A 17,427-nucleotide genomic window follows, 5' to 3' on the forward strand; every position below is an offset into this window, starting at 1 on the left:
AAGCGGCAGTAAGAAAAGACTGACCTAGCATAACTTGACTACTGTCCAACACACCTGCACTACTTTGGAAATTAACCAATTAAGTGACTCAAAACAGAAGCATGGATGTGCTCTCACCATCATAAATGACTCAATCACAAGTTACTAACTACAGCATCGTACCTATTTCATAATGCTCTTGAATTAGCAGCTTTGGAACGCAGTTATACACATCCTGTCAACCTCAAGACCCAAACTAGCAAAAGAGCTTTGGTATACAGTTCTTCCACTAAAAATCTCTGTAAACTATCACTTGCTGAGTTTGTTTTTTAGTAACTCTGTTAAAACAAAAACTGTGTTTTGGTACTAAAATAATAATTCTCTTAACTCTGGAAATATCTTATGAAACTACTAACTCAACTCATTGCACAAATACACAGGATCTCAGCATTCTACTTAGGAACGTACAAAGACAGACTACAAATATTACAAGTGTAAGTATTAAACTGCTTTTGAACACAGATTTTAAAACAAACAAAAGCCTGCCTCAAACAATGCCTTTCTCTCCAAGCCAGAGCTTAAAATGCCCAAGCACAGCAGTGAAAAAAACCTGTTGTCTGAAAAGTTGGATGGGTTAGTCCAGTCAGTTTGAAATTCAAGGTCCACAAGAGAACAGAGAAAAGATTCTATGTTGAACAGTGTACTTTCATTAAGAACAAATACCACTGGTCTAACCAAAATTGCTTCAGGAAGTCCCAAAGGATTTTATACTAAGTGCCAACGTTGCCTTGATTTAAATTAGTCACTTACTGAAAGATGAGATTATCCAAGAACTCATAGACTGTATTTTTGACATCTCCATCTTTCCAACTTAGCAGTTCTAAGACAAGCTGATTTTTTTCACAATGTTATTTCTACAGGTATAAATAAAATCGTTATTGGCTATCAACCAACTGCACGTAACTTTTGAGCTGTTAATTTTTTAACAAATAAAAAACCCCATTGTTGTTCATGTTAAATTATTCTGTGCGAAGTCCAGTATTTCCCTTTTGAAAGGAAAAATCATCTAGTGTGCTATTTTAAACATTAGTAAATCTGCTACAAATTCTCACTACATATAATTACTTGCTGTAACTGAACAGAGATTCTCGGACTTCGCTGCCTAGCTTACAATGTTCAGAGCTTCAAAACACATCAGAACTACAAACTATAACCAATACACTTCCCTGAAGACTACTATCCTAATATGTAAATTACATTCAGAATACATCTAAAGAAATACAAATCCTGTCTTTTGAAGATAACTGGAAGAGATGATCAAATCCGTATTATCAACATCACAACTTATCTACCAGGTGAAGTTTTTAGAATTAAGGGCAGTTTAAACCTTTCAGGCACAACTCTTCTACAAACTGCTTTCCAGACTACACAAGTCTACAGATGAATGCAAAACCGATTATCGCAGTTGTCCTTTCCTGATCAAAAAGATGTTACCACCTTCCCAAACTTTTCTGTACTACTCCAACACCCGAGATCATACTCTTCCCTTCTTTTTTAAACTAAACCTTTAAGTAGTGAGCAGAAATACTTATGGATTGGAAGAATCCAGCATCTTCCCAAACAATCCTCCCCATGCTGCTTAGTGGTTCGAAACACTTGTTAAAGCTTCTCTGTATCATTCCTGAACTAGTAACACTCAAGACTCATGTAAGGTAAAAATTATAGTCTAGTATTTTATTCTTTTTTTAAATTAAGGAAACTGAGTCAAAATGACAGTTTCTTGGAATTATGAATGCAAAAATTTATTAGAGAAAAAGTAAATATTTCAAGTTCTTTTGGAGTCTGTTTCCTTTATTTTCTCCACTTCTTGACAGCATTTCCTCTAATATGCTAACTCTCATTCCTTGCTAAATGCTTGACATTTAAATGCCTTGTATCCTGTCCAATTAGCAGAACATGGAATGACACTGGGAACTCATGCAGGGGAAAAAAAAAATAATCAAGAAGTGCTGAAGAAACAGGAGTCCAAGCTTTGAAGCAATTAATTTCTCTGGAGCAATTCAGTTAACATTTTGAGTTACATTCCAAATGGCTCTGCATCAGTTCAGACTGCAAACTCTTCACTTTAAGTGCATGTAGTATTTGTTAAATATGAGAATATAGGTAAAATACATTTCTGCTAAGTTATTTTGATAGGTTAAAGTAGTAACTCAATTATGCTACAACACTGCATTGTTACTACCTCCTACCTCATTCTCAGTTAATAGGAAAGCTGTCAAATAACTTCTGATCAGAGTGTCTATTAATCTTCTTCACATTCACTTATGAAAGCAATAAAATACACCGCAGTTCCATATATTTTTCACCTATCTGCTAATTGAGAGACAAGCCACCAAGAAGCTGGGAATACTAACAAGTAACCACCGCGTGCACACCTGACTGCTATCAGTGAAGGTAACTGCTCCTGGCTCTCTCCCAGAGCCCATTAACAGCTCATGTACTCAGACACAGGAAGATAATAGGTATTTATCTTAACTACTGTCATCTAGGAAGGCTGGGCAGTAAGCCAACCAGTGAGAAACATGCCTAGAGTTAGCATATGAAGTGACCATTAGCGCGCTCTAATCTCAACAGAAACTACAAGCAGACAAGCCATTTTAATTTAGATCCCACTTAAGAGGGAAAGGCACCATGCAGAAGAGCAGCACTTTCGCAGAGAACTTGTATCATGGCCTGAAGGCCTTCTCATGTGTATTTAAAAATGAAGGTTTGTTACATCAACTGTCTGATTACTGGGACATTGAGCAAACACAAAAACATTTCTACATTTACCTCATTTGGTTAAGTAAGAGTGCAATTTGAAAAGCTATACAAACAACATGAGCGATTTTTGCAGCTGTTCCACACAACTAAAAAAATTAAATGATACAGTATCTACAGTGTGATTTCTACCATGAAAATACGTTTGAGAATTTTTGATCCTGAAGTGGCAAAACTAAGTTGTCCACAGCAACCAGGCTGCAGCAGCAGCATGTACATTTCCACATCACTGGTGCATTTCACACTGAATTAGCGTTAAGAAGTTACGAATGGTTAGCTGTGAGATTTTCAGTTGTGTACTCTCAGAAGATTCCTGATCTCAGACCTGCTGTGCCAGATTATTTCTCATATACCTAACGTTACTTATTTGGATATGAACTACTTTCTAATAAAAGCTACATGCTAATAAAAGCATGTCCCATCAGACTTTTCAGTATCCATTACAGCATGTTAAAAAGCCAGTGGGTGTCTCATTCAAATAAACCGAACCGACAAGAAAAACAGAAGTGGCCTCTATCTCCTGTGTGATAGTGTAAGAGTCCTGTATTAGTAATTCTCATGAAACATTCATAAGAAAGGAAATTTAAATATTTTATCTTTACAGATTATACACGCCATGGACATGTAAAAATTTCCAGATACATGTTGAGAATATTTGCTCAGTCACACCTTCGTTCATATAAAAAATAAAAAGCTTTAGCAGTCAGCAGCCAAACCTGTGGTTTATGTCATTGAGACCTCATTAAGGGTCTCAAGATGGTGGTTTCACACCGATTCTGACCTGCAAAGTCCCAACTTCTTGGCACCCAAATTTAAAGTTACTTTCATGGAATTCTGCTGAACAGTCCTGTAGACTGCAAACACCACATTTTTCAATATGAGCACAGACAAGTACCATCAGGAGAGCAATACTACAGTATAAAGCTAAACCACTAGTCTTATCACCTGGGACAGAAACACCTAAGGCAGCTAAATGACTCAGTCTACAAAGGGACCACCTCTTCATGAAATCACAGTTAAACCTGGATCTAGTGACAACGATCAGAATATTCTAGTCCAGGCCTAGAACAAGAAAGGGTACGAGTTTTATCAGCCAGCTTTCTCTTCAGTACACCCTCTCCTTCCTTGAATACTGTTGCTATAACTGATAGCTTCAACAAATGGGTTAATAATCTGCATCACCATGAGCGGGTGACAGTGCTTCAGTACTCTTCTGATGAGATTATGGAAGTTTAAAGAATCATGGCAAAAAGGCTTTCAAAACCTCTGATGACTACTTCTCTCCAAGGATGCTACTTCATGGTATTATTCCAGCAACATTTGTAACAGCAAGACAAACTGTTCCAAGAACTCAGTTCTTTTCTTGCCTGGGCTGTTTCTGCAAAAACCCGTGCCAACATAAGAATCTCATAAAAAAGGCAAACTTTCAGTATCAACCCTGAACTTCAGTCAATTCTACCAAAACTGAGCTCTATCTGGACCACTGGAATAATTGAGAAGACTAAAGAGGAGGCTACTACGTATAGCTGTAAATCAGACCTTCAAACAGCCTTAATCATTCATAAAAGATTTTAAATTAGAAGCCACAGTTTGAAAGCCCATTCCACACATCAGTTTTTGTGACCTTAGGAGCACTGCAGAAAAGGAATAAATATACAGTGGCAAGCCTTCCATTCTTCAAACTAACCTTCCTTTAACTGTTTCTGCTTAAGGGAACCAAAAGATTGAATGCAACTTCTTAAGTGAAGAGTTATAAAATCAGTCACTAAATGAAACTGGTTAGGAATTACATTTAATCCTCCATGAAAGTTCTAGATGATTATATGGTTTTTAGTCGCACATACACAGTTGCTAACCACTCAGAACCCAGAAGGATGACTTAAGGCTCTTGCATTCATAGGTATTTTTATCATTTATACTCTTTAAGTTTTCACAAAAGTACATTTTTAAAAGGCTGTCAGTGTGAAAAATAACTCACAGCTATGTTAAACAGAAGCAGTTAAAAAAGCTTGGATAATTGAATAAGTTGTCCCTTCACGAAAACCCAGCAGAGCTTTTTCTTTGTCAAACTTTCACAAAAAAGGAACAAGTATCCCTTTTAATACTTTATAAGCAAGATATTATCAATACCACAATTTACTTAGTTGATGTAACATTCTGCAAGGTCAGTGGTTGCATTTTGACCTGTAAAGACAGAAGTAAAAACCTAAAGCTCAATATGAGAGAATGCTTGTGGAATACCAAGATAAACTAACCACGTGGCTTAAAAAATTTTTCTTGACACAAAAATCTGAAATCACAATCAGGCCTGAATTTGACCCAACATACAGTGGCATGATGGATTTCAGGGGTCTTGTTTTCATGCTGAAGTAGGTTATCACAGCATTTCTAGTCAAGAAAATGGATTTCTTACCTTCAACCCGTGATTCCAAGTACTTATCCAACTCTGCATCTTTTTTCACTGCTTCATCTGAGACCTTAGGAGCATTTGAAAAGCAAACTAGTACAATACTCATGTTATCACGACTCCCCTATATGACAAAAAAAAAAAAAAAGAACAGTTATGATCTTAAGAACTTCTTTCCATTTTTCTATTCTAGTCACATTTTTACTTGTTCCAAATACACTACTATAGATATACCTGGGAAAAAGGAAACCTTGCAATAAAACTGTATTTTGATTAATAAGAACCTCTAAGTTTCCCAACTAAACTACTGAAGTTAATTTTACTGATTTTTTTATTGTACATTAAGTCTAAAAATTTAATATATTTAATGGACTGACTTACATATCAACCATTGAAATACAGTATCAAGAAAACAGGTCAGAAAATGGATCATGTAACATGACATTACATGACAAATTAAGCCAAGTTAAAAACAACTCATGCAAAATGAAATGCAGAATACTTATCGACTACTAGAATAGCTAGCTCTAGCTACTAATTTATTTCGGTTTGAGAGCATTCATGTAAGACATTACATTCATTACAAGTCTGTTTATCAGAATGCACCTGTGTCGTACATAGCACCTTGAAAAAAAGTACAAAATATGAGTTCATTTAGTACGGCCAAGATGATCTTACAGACTATCACGTGCTCATGAGTATCAGGCAATGGCTTTTTTAGGTACTAATTCTAATGCCACTTTCTTCACTACTCAGCTCTGATACCACTTTCCTGCTCATATTTTATTTTCAAAATTACAATCCACAGCCAAATTTAAGAACATAGTGCCTAAGTCTCTTACAAGGAGATCCAGCAGAACCATAATCTAAATTCCTGGTTTGAAATCAAGACCTTAAAATACTAAAATACTACCAAAAAAAAAGTTAAGTGCCATCAGTCACTGTACGTTGTTTCTGTATAAACCCAACCTACTGGATGGCTCCTATCATCTGAAACAACAACTCCTTCTCCTGAAGAAATTAAGAGAAGGAATCCGACTTTAGAGCGAATTCCTTCAGAAATGCTCAGGAGTTATTCTACATTCCTTTTCATACCAAGCATATGGGGACAACTATCTTTTACAGCAGTTAATATGATGTGGTACAATTGACATCCTGAAGGCAGGTGACAACATTATAATATCATTACAAACTGCACAGATCCAGGATCTAACTTCATAAAAGAAACACGAGGTCAGGAGTCAAGTTTTACTGAAAGTATATTACAGTGATCTGCCTTTAAACAAGGCTGTTTAAGTGCAAGGTCAGAAAAGCTATGGCATTTAAACCAATCATACAGCATATAGTATATGCTGGAATACAACCCCATTTTGAAAAAAATTACTTACCCTTTAGTATTAAGAACTCTGATTTTATTATTTTCCTCAAAACTCCATGTTTTGTCTGTGGCCTAATGAAGGAATTCTATTTGCACTAGTAGGAGCTGTACTTTTTAGGGAATACTGGAAATGGTATACCTATGAAACATGTGTAGACCAACCTGTATTGCTCTGAAAAAACTCTAAATTTGAGGAGTGGAAGCAAGCTCAGACGCTGAAGTAGTGCTTCTCCATCTAAGCAACAATAAGCTGAGGACACCACTTCAGATGACAGACAAACCATAGCATACCTTGAAGAGGAGATGGTGCAAATGCTGGTTTTATGCAAAGGATACAAACACTGCTCAACTTCAAAAAACCCAAAATACCTTGTACAGAATTTATTCATTTTACAAATTCTGTATTTGGAAACAAAGTTTAGAGCTAGAACCATATACAAGCATTATTTGAGAAAATAATAAAACTTTATTTTTGCAATTGCTATTACCTCTCCAGGGACAAAGAATGAGGCTGTATATTCTTCAGCAAGGATATATCTCCAAATGGGTGCAGAAGTTTGAGGGAACAGAGAGGGAGAAGGGGAAAACTAGGCCAGGAACTTCTCTTAACACTGTACCCATCTCAACAGATCATTTTAGAACAGCTGCTTGGGGAAAACAGTTACATACCTTATGTAAACAAGTGTCCACTACCCAATTGCACACTTTTTCCAGGTCATCTGATACTTCAAGTCTAGACTTAACAAATTCACAGAGCTCTTCATTGCTCATTACATCCCAGATTCCATCACAAGCCAAGATGATAAACTCATCTTCTTCTGCCCTTAAAATTTCACAAACCTCAGGCTCTGGAGAAACAAGTTGTTCTGTAGGGCCTTTACCGTCAACACATTTGTAGTCATAGTCCCCCAGAGCTCGAGAAACTGCCAATGAACCATTAACACGCTGAATCATTACACTGCCTCCTGCATTCTGGATTCGCTCCTTCTCCCTTGGGTTGCAAGGTTTGTGATCCTGTGTTGAAAAACAGACTTGTCCATTCCTATAGAGAACAGCACGTGAATCACCACAATTGATAAAGTATACATGCTCAGGTGAAATCATAACTCCCACTGCTGTTGAGCCACTTCTGTCCATCCCATTTCTGAGGTCTGAGAAATTGCGCATATACTCATCAATTTTCAAAAAGCCAGTTCTGATTCCACTCTTGACATTTTCCACTGAAGGTTCAAGAGCAGATCCAGGTTTTTCTGTCGCCCTAAAGTCTTCGTTGTTAGTGATGTGTTCTAGTAAGTGCGTGGAGCAATAATTTGCAACACGAGATCCTGCGTGACCATCATAGACAGCAAAAAAGGACCAATCCTCTAAGCCATGGGGAATACCTACAACAGCTGTGTGAGCATCTTCCATTTCCACTCTCCATCCCTGCATACTGCTGAGGCCATAACGCAAGCCATTCCCTGCACCATGAGCATTATGTTTTTCAGTTTTTGGTTTATCCAAAAATGCACCCATGTTTATGCAATATTGAATCTGGAAAACAGAGAAGAAAAGTCTCATTTATAAAACCACCACTCTATATAAGCTTTGTTCTCATTTTCCTGTGTTTCTTCTTTACAAAACAAGTAACAAAGTATGCACATGTGCAAAAATCAACAACTATAACAGGAGAAAAAAGTAATAACATGAATGAAGTATGAACTTACAGACCCCTGCTTGAATTTTTAGTGGTTTGGGTTTGAGGTTGTTTTTGTTCGTTTGTTGTGTTTGGGGTTTTTTTGAGGGGTGTTGTGTCTTTTAAAGAGCTATTGCATCAAAATTAAAGGCTCTACATACGAAGGCAGGGCAGTTAATTTTGCCACCCTGCCAATGTTCTCATTCTCTGCATAAACTAATTCATGCTGGAAAAGTAACAACTCTATCATTCCTATTCTCTTTCCAGTTTTATTGTGGCATGAAAAGATAATACTTCATAAATTAGAACTGACTGGTCTCACTAGCTTTGCATATACTGTGCTACTTCTGTATTCTTGTAAAGCATGGCAAAAGTGACAATAGGGGAATGCAGACCATTTGCCAAAGGAAACAAGGTAGCAAATTCCACTTCGATCCAAGAAAAATTTTCACAAGATTCTCTTAAATTCTATTTAGTTCTTTGTAAAATAATATTCACATTTCTACCATCCCTAAAAGGCATTCATGTCCTTATATGTAATTTTAAGTTCAAAGATGCACTGATCTTGATTTTAAAACGTATCCAATTACAAGGGATACAAGCTATCTAAGGGAAAAAAATAATTCACAGTAAATTAGAAGTTCTTCAGTATTTGGAGACCTACTTCAGAATGTATATGAACCATCTCTAGAGAACAAGCTTGCAGGTAAAATGTGAATAAACTATGTTGAAGCTTTAGAGTACTTTTGACTTCCTCTCCTGTACCAGACAATGTTGTCCTATGTGGACCTGAAGAACTACCTCTCACTTTACAAAGACAGCGGAGAATAAATTCTTAAATCCACAGATCCCTTAGTACTTTCCCAAGAACTTCAGAAACAAATACCACAACTTCTGATCATGCTAAAAATGACTGCCCCATGACACGCTTTATGACTGGATGTGAAAGTTATAGCAACCTTCATCCAAAAGGAATTTGAGATAATTCTCCCATGACTGATCCTGAGCAGTCAGTCACTAGGTCTCTGACACACTAGTACCCACCAAGCCTGCAAAGTCATGATAATTTAGTTCAACGGTTTGTTACCAGGTCAGAAAAAGAGGTTAAAAAATCCTTACTTCTGCCATTCCCTTCATCTAAACACATTCTCAGTATACACAGCTTACTCTGACAGGAGAGATAAAAAAAGAAATAGTACAATGCAATGAGGAGAAGATTACAGTTAAATTCTGCACCCCGCCTCCCTTTTTATGGTAAAACTTAAGTATTTCCCTCCAGATAATTCCAGCTTCACACTACCTCTCTGCTACAGTGACCTCCATAAAGCATCGAGGTCTTTTTTAGTCTAGTTTTACCATCTGTATTAATTGACACACAAATACTATCTATATTCTTTATCTCTTCTCACCATCCACTGGCCTCTAATTATATTACCTGGGATAGCAAAGATGAAGATAAAGTGACTATACAACCACATGTTACGCATTGCAAGCTTCACACTATGTAATTTGCAAGTGAAAGTAGTAAGTTACGTTCTGCTTTGGTTTTCCTTCTTTTTCCAAAAAGAATACTTGCAACACTGCAAATCAGTGGAACCAACAGAAATGAGGTATCCATTACCTAGCCAGATACACAGCCCAAACACTTTTTACAGCCCTTTCTCTTGCAAGATCTGATTTTGCTTTGAAAAAAACCAAAGAATTTGTGTCAGATGCTGTCATAAAAGCAAAGCAAGACAGTGCTACATACCACCACAAATAAGTGTTCTCAGCAATTGATGTTCTCAGTTAAGAGCTGAACAAGTCCCACAGTTTAAAATACAACTAACTAGTTGTATCAAATACAATCAACAACAGTAAAGGAGACTTGTGAAAGGATTCTAGTAACTGATGACCACTTATTCACATATTACACATAATATAAAGCTATTTTAAAAGCACACAAAAACATTTAACATTCAGTATGTAATATAGAACTGAAATGCTGCCAAAATGACACAAGTCCTCCAACACTTCAGACCTTGTATGAGATTCCTTTGAGTTAAGTATGTCCTTACGTTCTTAAAATCAAGAGTATGGAAGAAATATCAATAAGGAAAAAGATCAAACCCTATCTAACTGCAAAAGCCTTTAAGCTCAGTATTGAATGTTGTGTTTTATATCTGTAAAAAACAAAATGCACTGTTTAAAAAAAATTCCAAAGGCCCCTTTCACATCTTAGTTTTATCTATTTAATAAGTAGCTTTAAATTTTCCAGCACAAGAGCGAGAAACTTAAAAGGTCATACTATTCAAGGTTATGTTATTGACATTCTAAATATCCTTTTTAATATTACAAATATTTAATGAAGGATGCAGAGACTGACTTGCAATCAGTAAGAGAACAGACAGCTGTTCCTATAAAAGACACCGAACACATAGAAAAAAAATCTTTCTACCATTGTGTATATTATGTCAACTATATAAGGCAGCAACTGGTTTGAAGACCAGCTGGAAAAGTCAAGCCATTTCAGTAAGCATCAAAGAAACAGTGATTTCACCAATTCATTGAAACTCAGGTTTTTGATCAAAGTTATCCGTGATAGTAAAGCACAAAGACAACTTAAAATGGATGAACACCTGTTCTGTTAAAAACTTAATTTAAAAAAATACTACAAAGTTACAGAAAAAGACAAGTAAATAACATGGCATACAGGTGAGTGCAGTATACTCCTCCCAGCTGTTATGCACAAATGTAATTTGAACTTCACACCTACAGTGCCACCAGACACAACTATCTCTAGCAGTAAACCCAGCCGTGTATTTATCTGTGTACAAGGTAGTTAAGTAAATCAGAGACACTTTAATGAAATTGTGGTATCATACCAAACTTTACTTTTCTTAGGAAATCAGTCTTAAAAAAAAAACAAAACCAACCCCCAAAAAACAACAAAAATGGACAAACAAACAACACCACAAACAAAACATGGCTTGTTTTCTTCAAAATGAAAGATCACAATAAGAAAACAGTTCCACTGGAAAAACAGTACTCTGGCACTCCCATCTAGTTTTGTCCCTCTTAATCTCAGGCTACATTGGTAAACAGACTTGAGCATCTAAAAATGGGACTTGGCCAAACAGACCTGCAAAAATCCTACAGAAGGCAAAGCCTGTTATAGGTCTAACCTGGTGTTTCCATCTCTTATTTTAACCATACTAGGCTAGATACAAGTCAATCCTGACACAAGCACCTAGATAAACATTTAAGTTGGGTCAGAATTCATGAATTACAGAATCATGGAACAATTCACATTGGAAGAGACATCTAGAGCTTACCCAGTCCAACCCCCTATTCAAATTTTAATCAATATGATATCCAATGACAAAGATGGCTCAGGCTGTTTAGATCCTTGCCAAGTTTTGAACATCTCCGAGGATGGAGATTCCATAGCCTCTGAGCAACCAGTTCATGTCTGACCACATTCACAACAAAAACAGAACTCCCGTCAGTGCAGCTTGTGCCCTTTGCCTCTTAACTTCTCATTACACATCTCTGGGAAGAGCTTAACTCTACCTTCTCCACACCCCCCCATATTGCATAGTTGGAAGACAGCAACTGCATCCATCCCTTGGCCTTTTCTGCTCCATACTGGAGGCACTCAGCTTTCACCTCTCCTCACACATCACATGCTCCAGCCCATAAGTAACAGAGTGGTCCTCTACTCTACTTGCTCCACTACGTCTATGCCTTTCTTGTACTGGGGGCAGACACTCCACACTGTATTCCAGATGCAGCCTTGTCAGTTCCAAATAGGCTAAAATAATCACTTCTCCCAATATACTGGATAAACTTTTTCTAATATGGCCCAAACCTTCATCACTACAAACACATTGCTCCCTAATGTTCATCTCACTCGTCACAGTTGTCCACCAGCACCCCGTGGTTCTTTTCCTGCAAAGATCATTCCTAAATAGTCATCACCCAGCCTGTATCGAGGGACAGTTACACTATTCCAGGTACAGGGCTTTATTAAACTTCCTGAGGTTACTATCAAACCGCTTGTTCAACATGTCAAGATCTTTCTACCTGTTAAGGCCTACCCTTTGGCTTATTTGACCATTCTCCTTGATACGGTATCACATGAGCTAAGAATGAATACTCTTTTCACTGTCCAAGCTGTTAACGAAGACTTCATTATGCCTCCCCTCAACACTTCCTGGCAGCTTAAGGAATAAGCCCCAATCGTCTTTGTAGAGCGAGGTTCAATCTTAAGAGAAAACACAGCCAGCAGAGGAACAGATAAAGTGCTCACCTTCAGCTAGTAATTCAGCCATGATTTTTAATCATTACTTGTAAGCTCAAAAATTCAGTACCTCTTCAGCTTTTGGGTCTTGATTTCCAAAGATGCCATTTTTAAATGAAATTTAATTATGTAATACATTAGTTTGAGAAGAAAATATTTTAATTTCCTCCCGATGAAAATGTCTTCCCTGCATGAGATTATTAGCTGAAACTTCCAAAATCTGGAAGATCATATCTACTATAATTCCCAAAACATTCTTGGAAATTGAGAAGACATTAGTTCTCATCCATGCTCCACAGATCATTCTTTAAAACAGTATGTATTCTTCATATCAAGAATGGAAACCTATGACTGACTCCCTTCTTTCAGTAGCCTTCCCAACTCTGGGGAAAAAGAGGAGTAGGAATAGTAGTAGTAGTAATAACAACAACAACAATAATAAATCTATCACCTGGTAAATGCCAATAATCACCACGGCTCAAAGGCTTTTGGAAAGCCTTTAGAGGAAAATACTGGCCTTTTCCTCTCTCTGGCAGTGGAAGAAACCGAATCTGAGCAACAGGCTGCTAAAGCAGTGGCTCTAGCTACCACTTTACTGTACACTCTTCACCTCTAGTTCTAAACCAATAACTAAGCCATTTCCAAGAGTTCAGGGCTGAGTCTCTAACGAAAGCTGACACTCCTTTGCCAGGGCAAAAACCTAACCCAAGGCTTACTTCTCTGAAGTCCTAACATATATTCTCCTCTGATATTTCCTACCCGATACAAATTTTACATGAGGTCCTCATCTCAAATACAGAGATGAGCATTACTTCTGGCTCATGAAACCAAAGACATCTACCTTTTTGAGGTATGAAGTATGAAGACAAAAGCCATGTCCTCTGACATGCAATAAAAATTCATGATCAGTATTCTTTTCCACAGTTACGTGGTGAAGACTTTCATTGGTATTAGATCAGCCATATAGTAAAGGGTCTTAAAATCGGGTCTGTGCATAAGTTTATCTGTTTAAAAGAAAAAAAGCATGACACTCAGATCTACTTATAAAATGGCAGATGGCTCCTGTGAGTTACAGATATCCATGTTTTTCTACTACACCGTGAAGGGGAAATAGGCAGCTACTTTAAATGAAAAGCATGCTCCTTTCCATATAGATTTATATTTAACAGGCAGAAATATTTACTTGCTGGTGATCATGAAGATGGACAAAATGTAATTAGATTATAAAGGTCTAAAAGCCATAATCAAAGTTTTTTTTAGAATCTACAAAATAATTTTCAGATTACATATCAGTTTCAAAGAGAACATCAGAACCAGACTAATAATACCTTGATGACCAAAAGTCCCAAAGGCAATAATGTTATCTTTTCATATAATGAGAATGGCCCAACACCAATCTTTTAGGTTTAGGTCATAAAAGTGTACTGTAAAATGTCTCTTCCTCAGAAGCATTCACTCAACGGGCCAGTCATTTTTAATAAGTCAGTGTTGTGGAAGAGAAACAGTGCCAGAGTTTCCTGTTACAAAACACATGTGTTCCTGCTATAAAAAAAGAATGACGTTTCAACAGAGAAAATGCTGTGCTAGATATTAAAGATGTAAATGATGAATATATTATCCAAATAGCTTGACAATTTCAAAGCTTATCAAAAAGCACAGAAAGGAATAACTTTCCTGGTTCAAGTAAAAAATTACACCTTAGCCTTAGTAGAAAGCTCCTCTGTCTTCATCTTGCACTCACTCTACTGTGTATGTACGTGCATACACCCCCACCGACCCCCCACATCACATGTGTCTACACATACCACAGGTTTGACATTCGTAAAGATTCCCTGTACCCTTAAATCTACACAAGAAAGTGATAGAATACTCTATGTAATCTTTTACTAATCTTGTGTTTACTTACAATATACTATCATTGTATCATCATCATACTTAGATTATACTACATGTATCCTAAATACAAGTTCATTTGATGAGTGAAAGCAGCTTTACAGATCTTTATTTTTGGTCCCAGAAAACTTGGGATCGCTTTTGACTTACTGACCTTAAAAATGCTGGCACTACATAAACTTACATTAGGCAAACAGTTATTGAATTTTTGAGCAAGAGCTCTGAAGCTTGGCTGCAACCTCTACTCTAACTAGTACAAGTTAGCCAGCCACAAGTACTGGCAGAGCCAAACAGCAATTATTGGAATCCAAGAATGTGATCTCAATATTTTATGTAGTTCATTGTTAACTGAAAGTAAAAGGACCATGATTATCATTCATGTTCCACTTACTAGGGGATTTATTTGTTTTGAGTCACTTGTGTTTTGTTTGTTGTTTTTTGGGTTTGTTCGTGGTTGTTTTTTTTTTAATAATCTGTGGCCATAGGAGTCACTGTTAGGAAGGATCTCAGCTGACCAAAAGACACTGATCACAAAGAAATAAAGTATCAATATAAACCTTTAATATAGAGCTTACGCTAAGTAACTGTTTCCTGCCAGAACGCCATGAAAGCAGCCCAATAGGCTTCTAAACCAGGAATTTAAAAAATTTTGCCAGTTATCCCCATCATGATATAGAGTAAGTGCCTAGGAGCTGCCACTGTAACTTTGAAATTAATTTCTGCACCTCTGTTACAACAAGTTGGGGGAAAGAAACAAAAAAAACCCCACCCAAAACACATAACATCCCACCACCACACTACTTTTAAACCAGTAAGTTAAAAACGAGATGAAAGAGATGTCAGAATGTGCTTCAGCTGCTTTAAACTGGTCTGGAGGTACACGCGTAATTTAACACTGTGGATTCACATCTATTTTCAATGTCAGTAGCAATACTTGAAAACATTACCGCTTTTGCTCTGCCTCAGCTACTCACCACTACATTGTGCCAGCAATTTTTTTTCTTTTTTTTTCTTTTTTTCCCCTCTCTCAGAACTGCTGGCTGAGATGTTTTTGCCCTTTCATTTTGAACTGTTTCACTGAAGAGGTGCAAAGTTAGCTTTGGTATTTTGAAACTCTGTGACTTCAGCTGCACTGATCTTAGAAGCCAGCAGCTTAGACAGCAGATCCAAGGGGATAGTAACCTTCAACAGAAGACAGTGGGGGAAAACCAGAAAGGAGCACCAGGAACTAGGTTAAGAGATAAAGCCTTTTTAGCCATGTTGTTAACACCAGAATAACATGCACTCATGGTCTTTTCAGAGGTTTTTATATTCTGCTTTCTTGTGCTTTATTAAAACATGGATAAAGCTAGGCAACTACAGATCTTCAAGCTCAGCTTATATGGCAACCACCTGTCTGCGCCTCATGGACAAACTGCACACTTCAATGCTGTGGTTTCTTATTTTTCTGGAATGCAGTTTGGTAGGTACAAAGTGAGAGATCATACCCAAGATACTCAAGATGAATTTCACAAAACATGGAAGCAGACTCTGAATCTAGCTTTGCAATCATAGCATATAGAACATATAGAACAAAGGCTGATGCATTTGAAGTCACCAGGCTTTTATCATGCAGCTTCGCTCTAGCTTAAGTCACAGAAGTCAGCTTCACATGGTTTTGTGGCCAAATGAAAGCTTAAAAAAAAAAATAATGCAGTGTTGTTCCTAGTTATCTACACATAATTCTGTGCTTGCTAGTGTGACTTCCGATGGCCAACAGCCCTTAACTCACAGTGGCACTGCAATGGCACTAGGGACTGAACTGAAGAGGAATGCAGCGTCATTCTCAGTAAAAAACACTCTACTGTAGTCGATGTCTTTAATGTTACTCATTTTAGTCTTCCAGGTAAGAACTTCAGGCTTTCTTTATACTCTTGCTTCTAGCACCTTGATGGGAACAGAATGAAGGCTGAAGTCTGCAAGAGCCAAGATAGCTCTACATAAACCAGTGTTTATGCTCTTGTACTACGTTCTTGGAGTAAGAGTTTGCTGCACTGGCACCTGAGTGAAATGGGCCTACTTGGTCAAACCAGGTATTACCTGTTCAGGCTTATTAGCCCTGAAGTCACATATTGTCCTTAACTCAAACTCTGCAACCCAGTGTGGCTTTATTATACCACACAGAAGACTGCACTGTACTTTTGTTTATCCCTACTGACCATACTATGACGAGATTTATATCCCACGATATTAACTGAAATTCTTTTGTTTGCCTGCATCCGCTCATGCTTCCTGTAGCTAACAAGCATGTTTCTCACTCCTTTACTGGGCTGTTCAAAACAGATGCACGTACTGCACTTTGATATTACAAAACATTGACATAGTACAAAAGTGATCCTCCCCTAATGAAGTTTATAATTATTTCTACGCAGAATCTTTTTTTTTTTGTTCTCTAAATTCAATAAAGACCAACTATTTTGAGTTAAAATTAGTCTGCTTCTTTTCAATCAAACCACCACCAGGTGGGTTTTTATTAAAGAAATAGCACCTAAGATTTTGAAGGAAGAGAACAAATGTTTAGCCAATATACTACTGGTACTAAAACTGAGTATTTTACTGATTAGCATGAAGCAGTATGTCACTAAAAATTATTTCTCCTTTATTCTAAATTTTAGCATTTAAGAAAACTTTTTTTACCTTTTTCAGTGTTTGTTTACTAAAAGCTTCAAACACATTTTCATGAGAAAACAGCAGCAATGAATCACCAATTCCTATCATCAATAACTTGTTCCTAAACAGGTCTGAAAGACCAGAGTAAGTGTTCTGCAGCAGGTCTACAAAACCACAGTAAAACACCAAACCATTTATTTACATAATTGAGGGGTGACTTGTTGATTCACACAGAAACCTGAGGAAGTCAGACACAAGGGTTAGGCTAGATGAATGCTAGAAGTCCATTTCAACATAGATTAGTCTATGACTCTCACAGAATAATCATAAGAGTTGTGCCTTTT

General features: G+C 37.1%; 1 protein-coding gene across 6 annotated transcripts in view; it reads right to left on the bottom strand.

Moving 5' to 3' along the window:
• Positions 1-17,427, bottom strand: part of PPM1B (protein phosphatase, Mg2+/Mn2+ dependent 1B) — a 62,532-nt gene that overhangs the window by 16,690 nt on the left and 28,415 nt on the right. For all 6 annotated transcript variants that reach the window (XM_080408603.1, XM_080408602.1, XM_080408598.1 and 3 more), the window contains 2 exons: positions 7,254-8,117; positions 5,213-5,330 (listed from right to left, as the gene is read on the bottom strand). In XM_080408603.1, coding sequence (XP_080264729.1) covers positions 5,213-5,330; positions 7,254-8,099 — 964 coding nt within the window. In that variant the 5' untranslated portion in view covers positions 8,100-8,117. The remainder of the gene's footprint in view (positions 1-5,212; positions 5,331-7,253; positions 8,118-17,427) is intronic.

Source organism: Falco punctatus, assembly GCF_963210335.1.
Source record: "Falco punctatus genome assembly, chromosome: 12".
NCBI lineage: Eukaryota > Metazoa > Chordata > Aves > Falconiformes > Falconidae > Falco > Falco punctatus.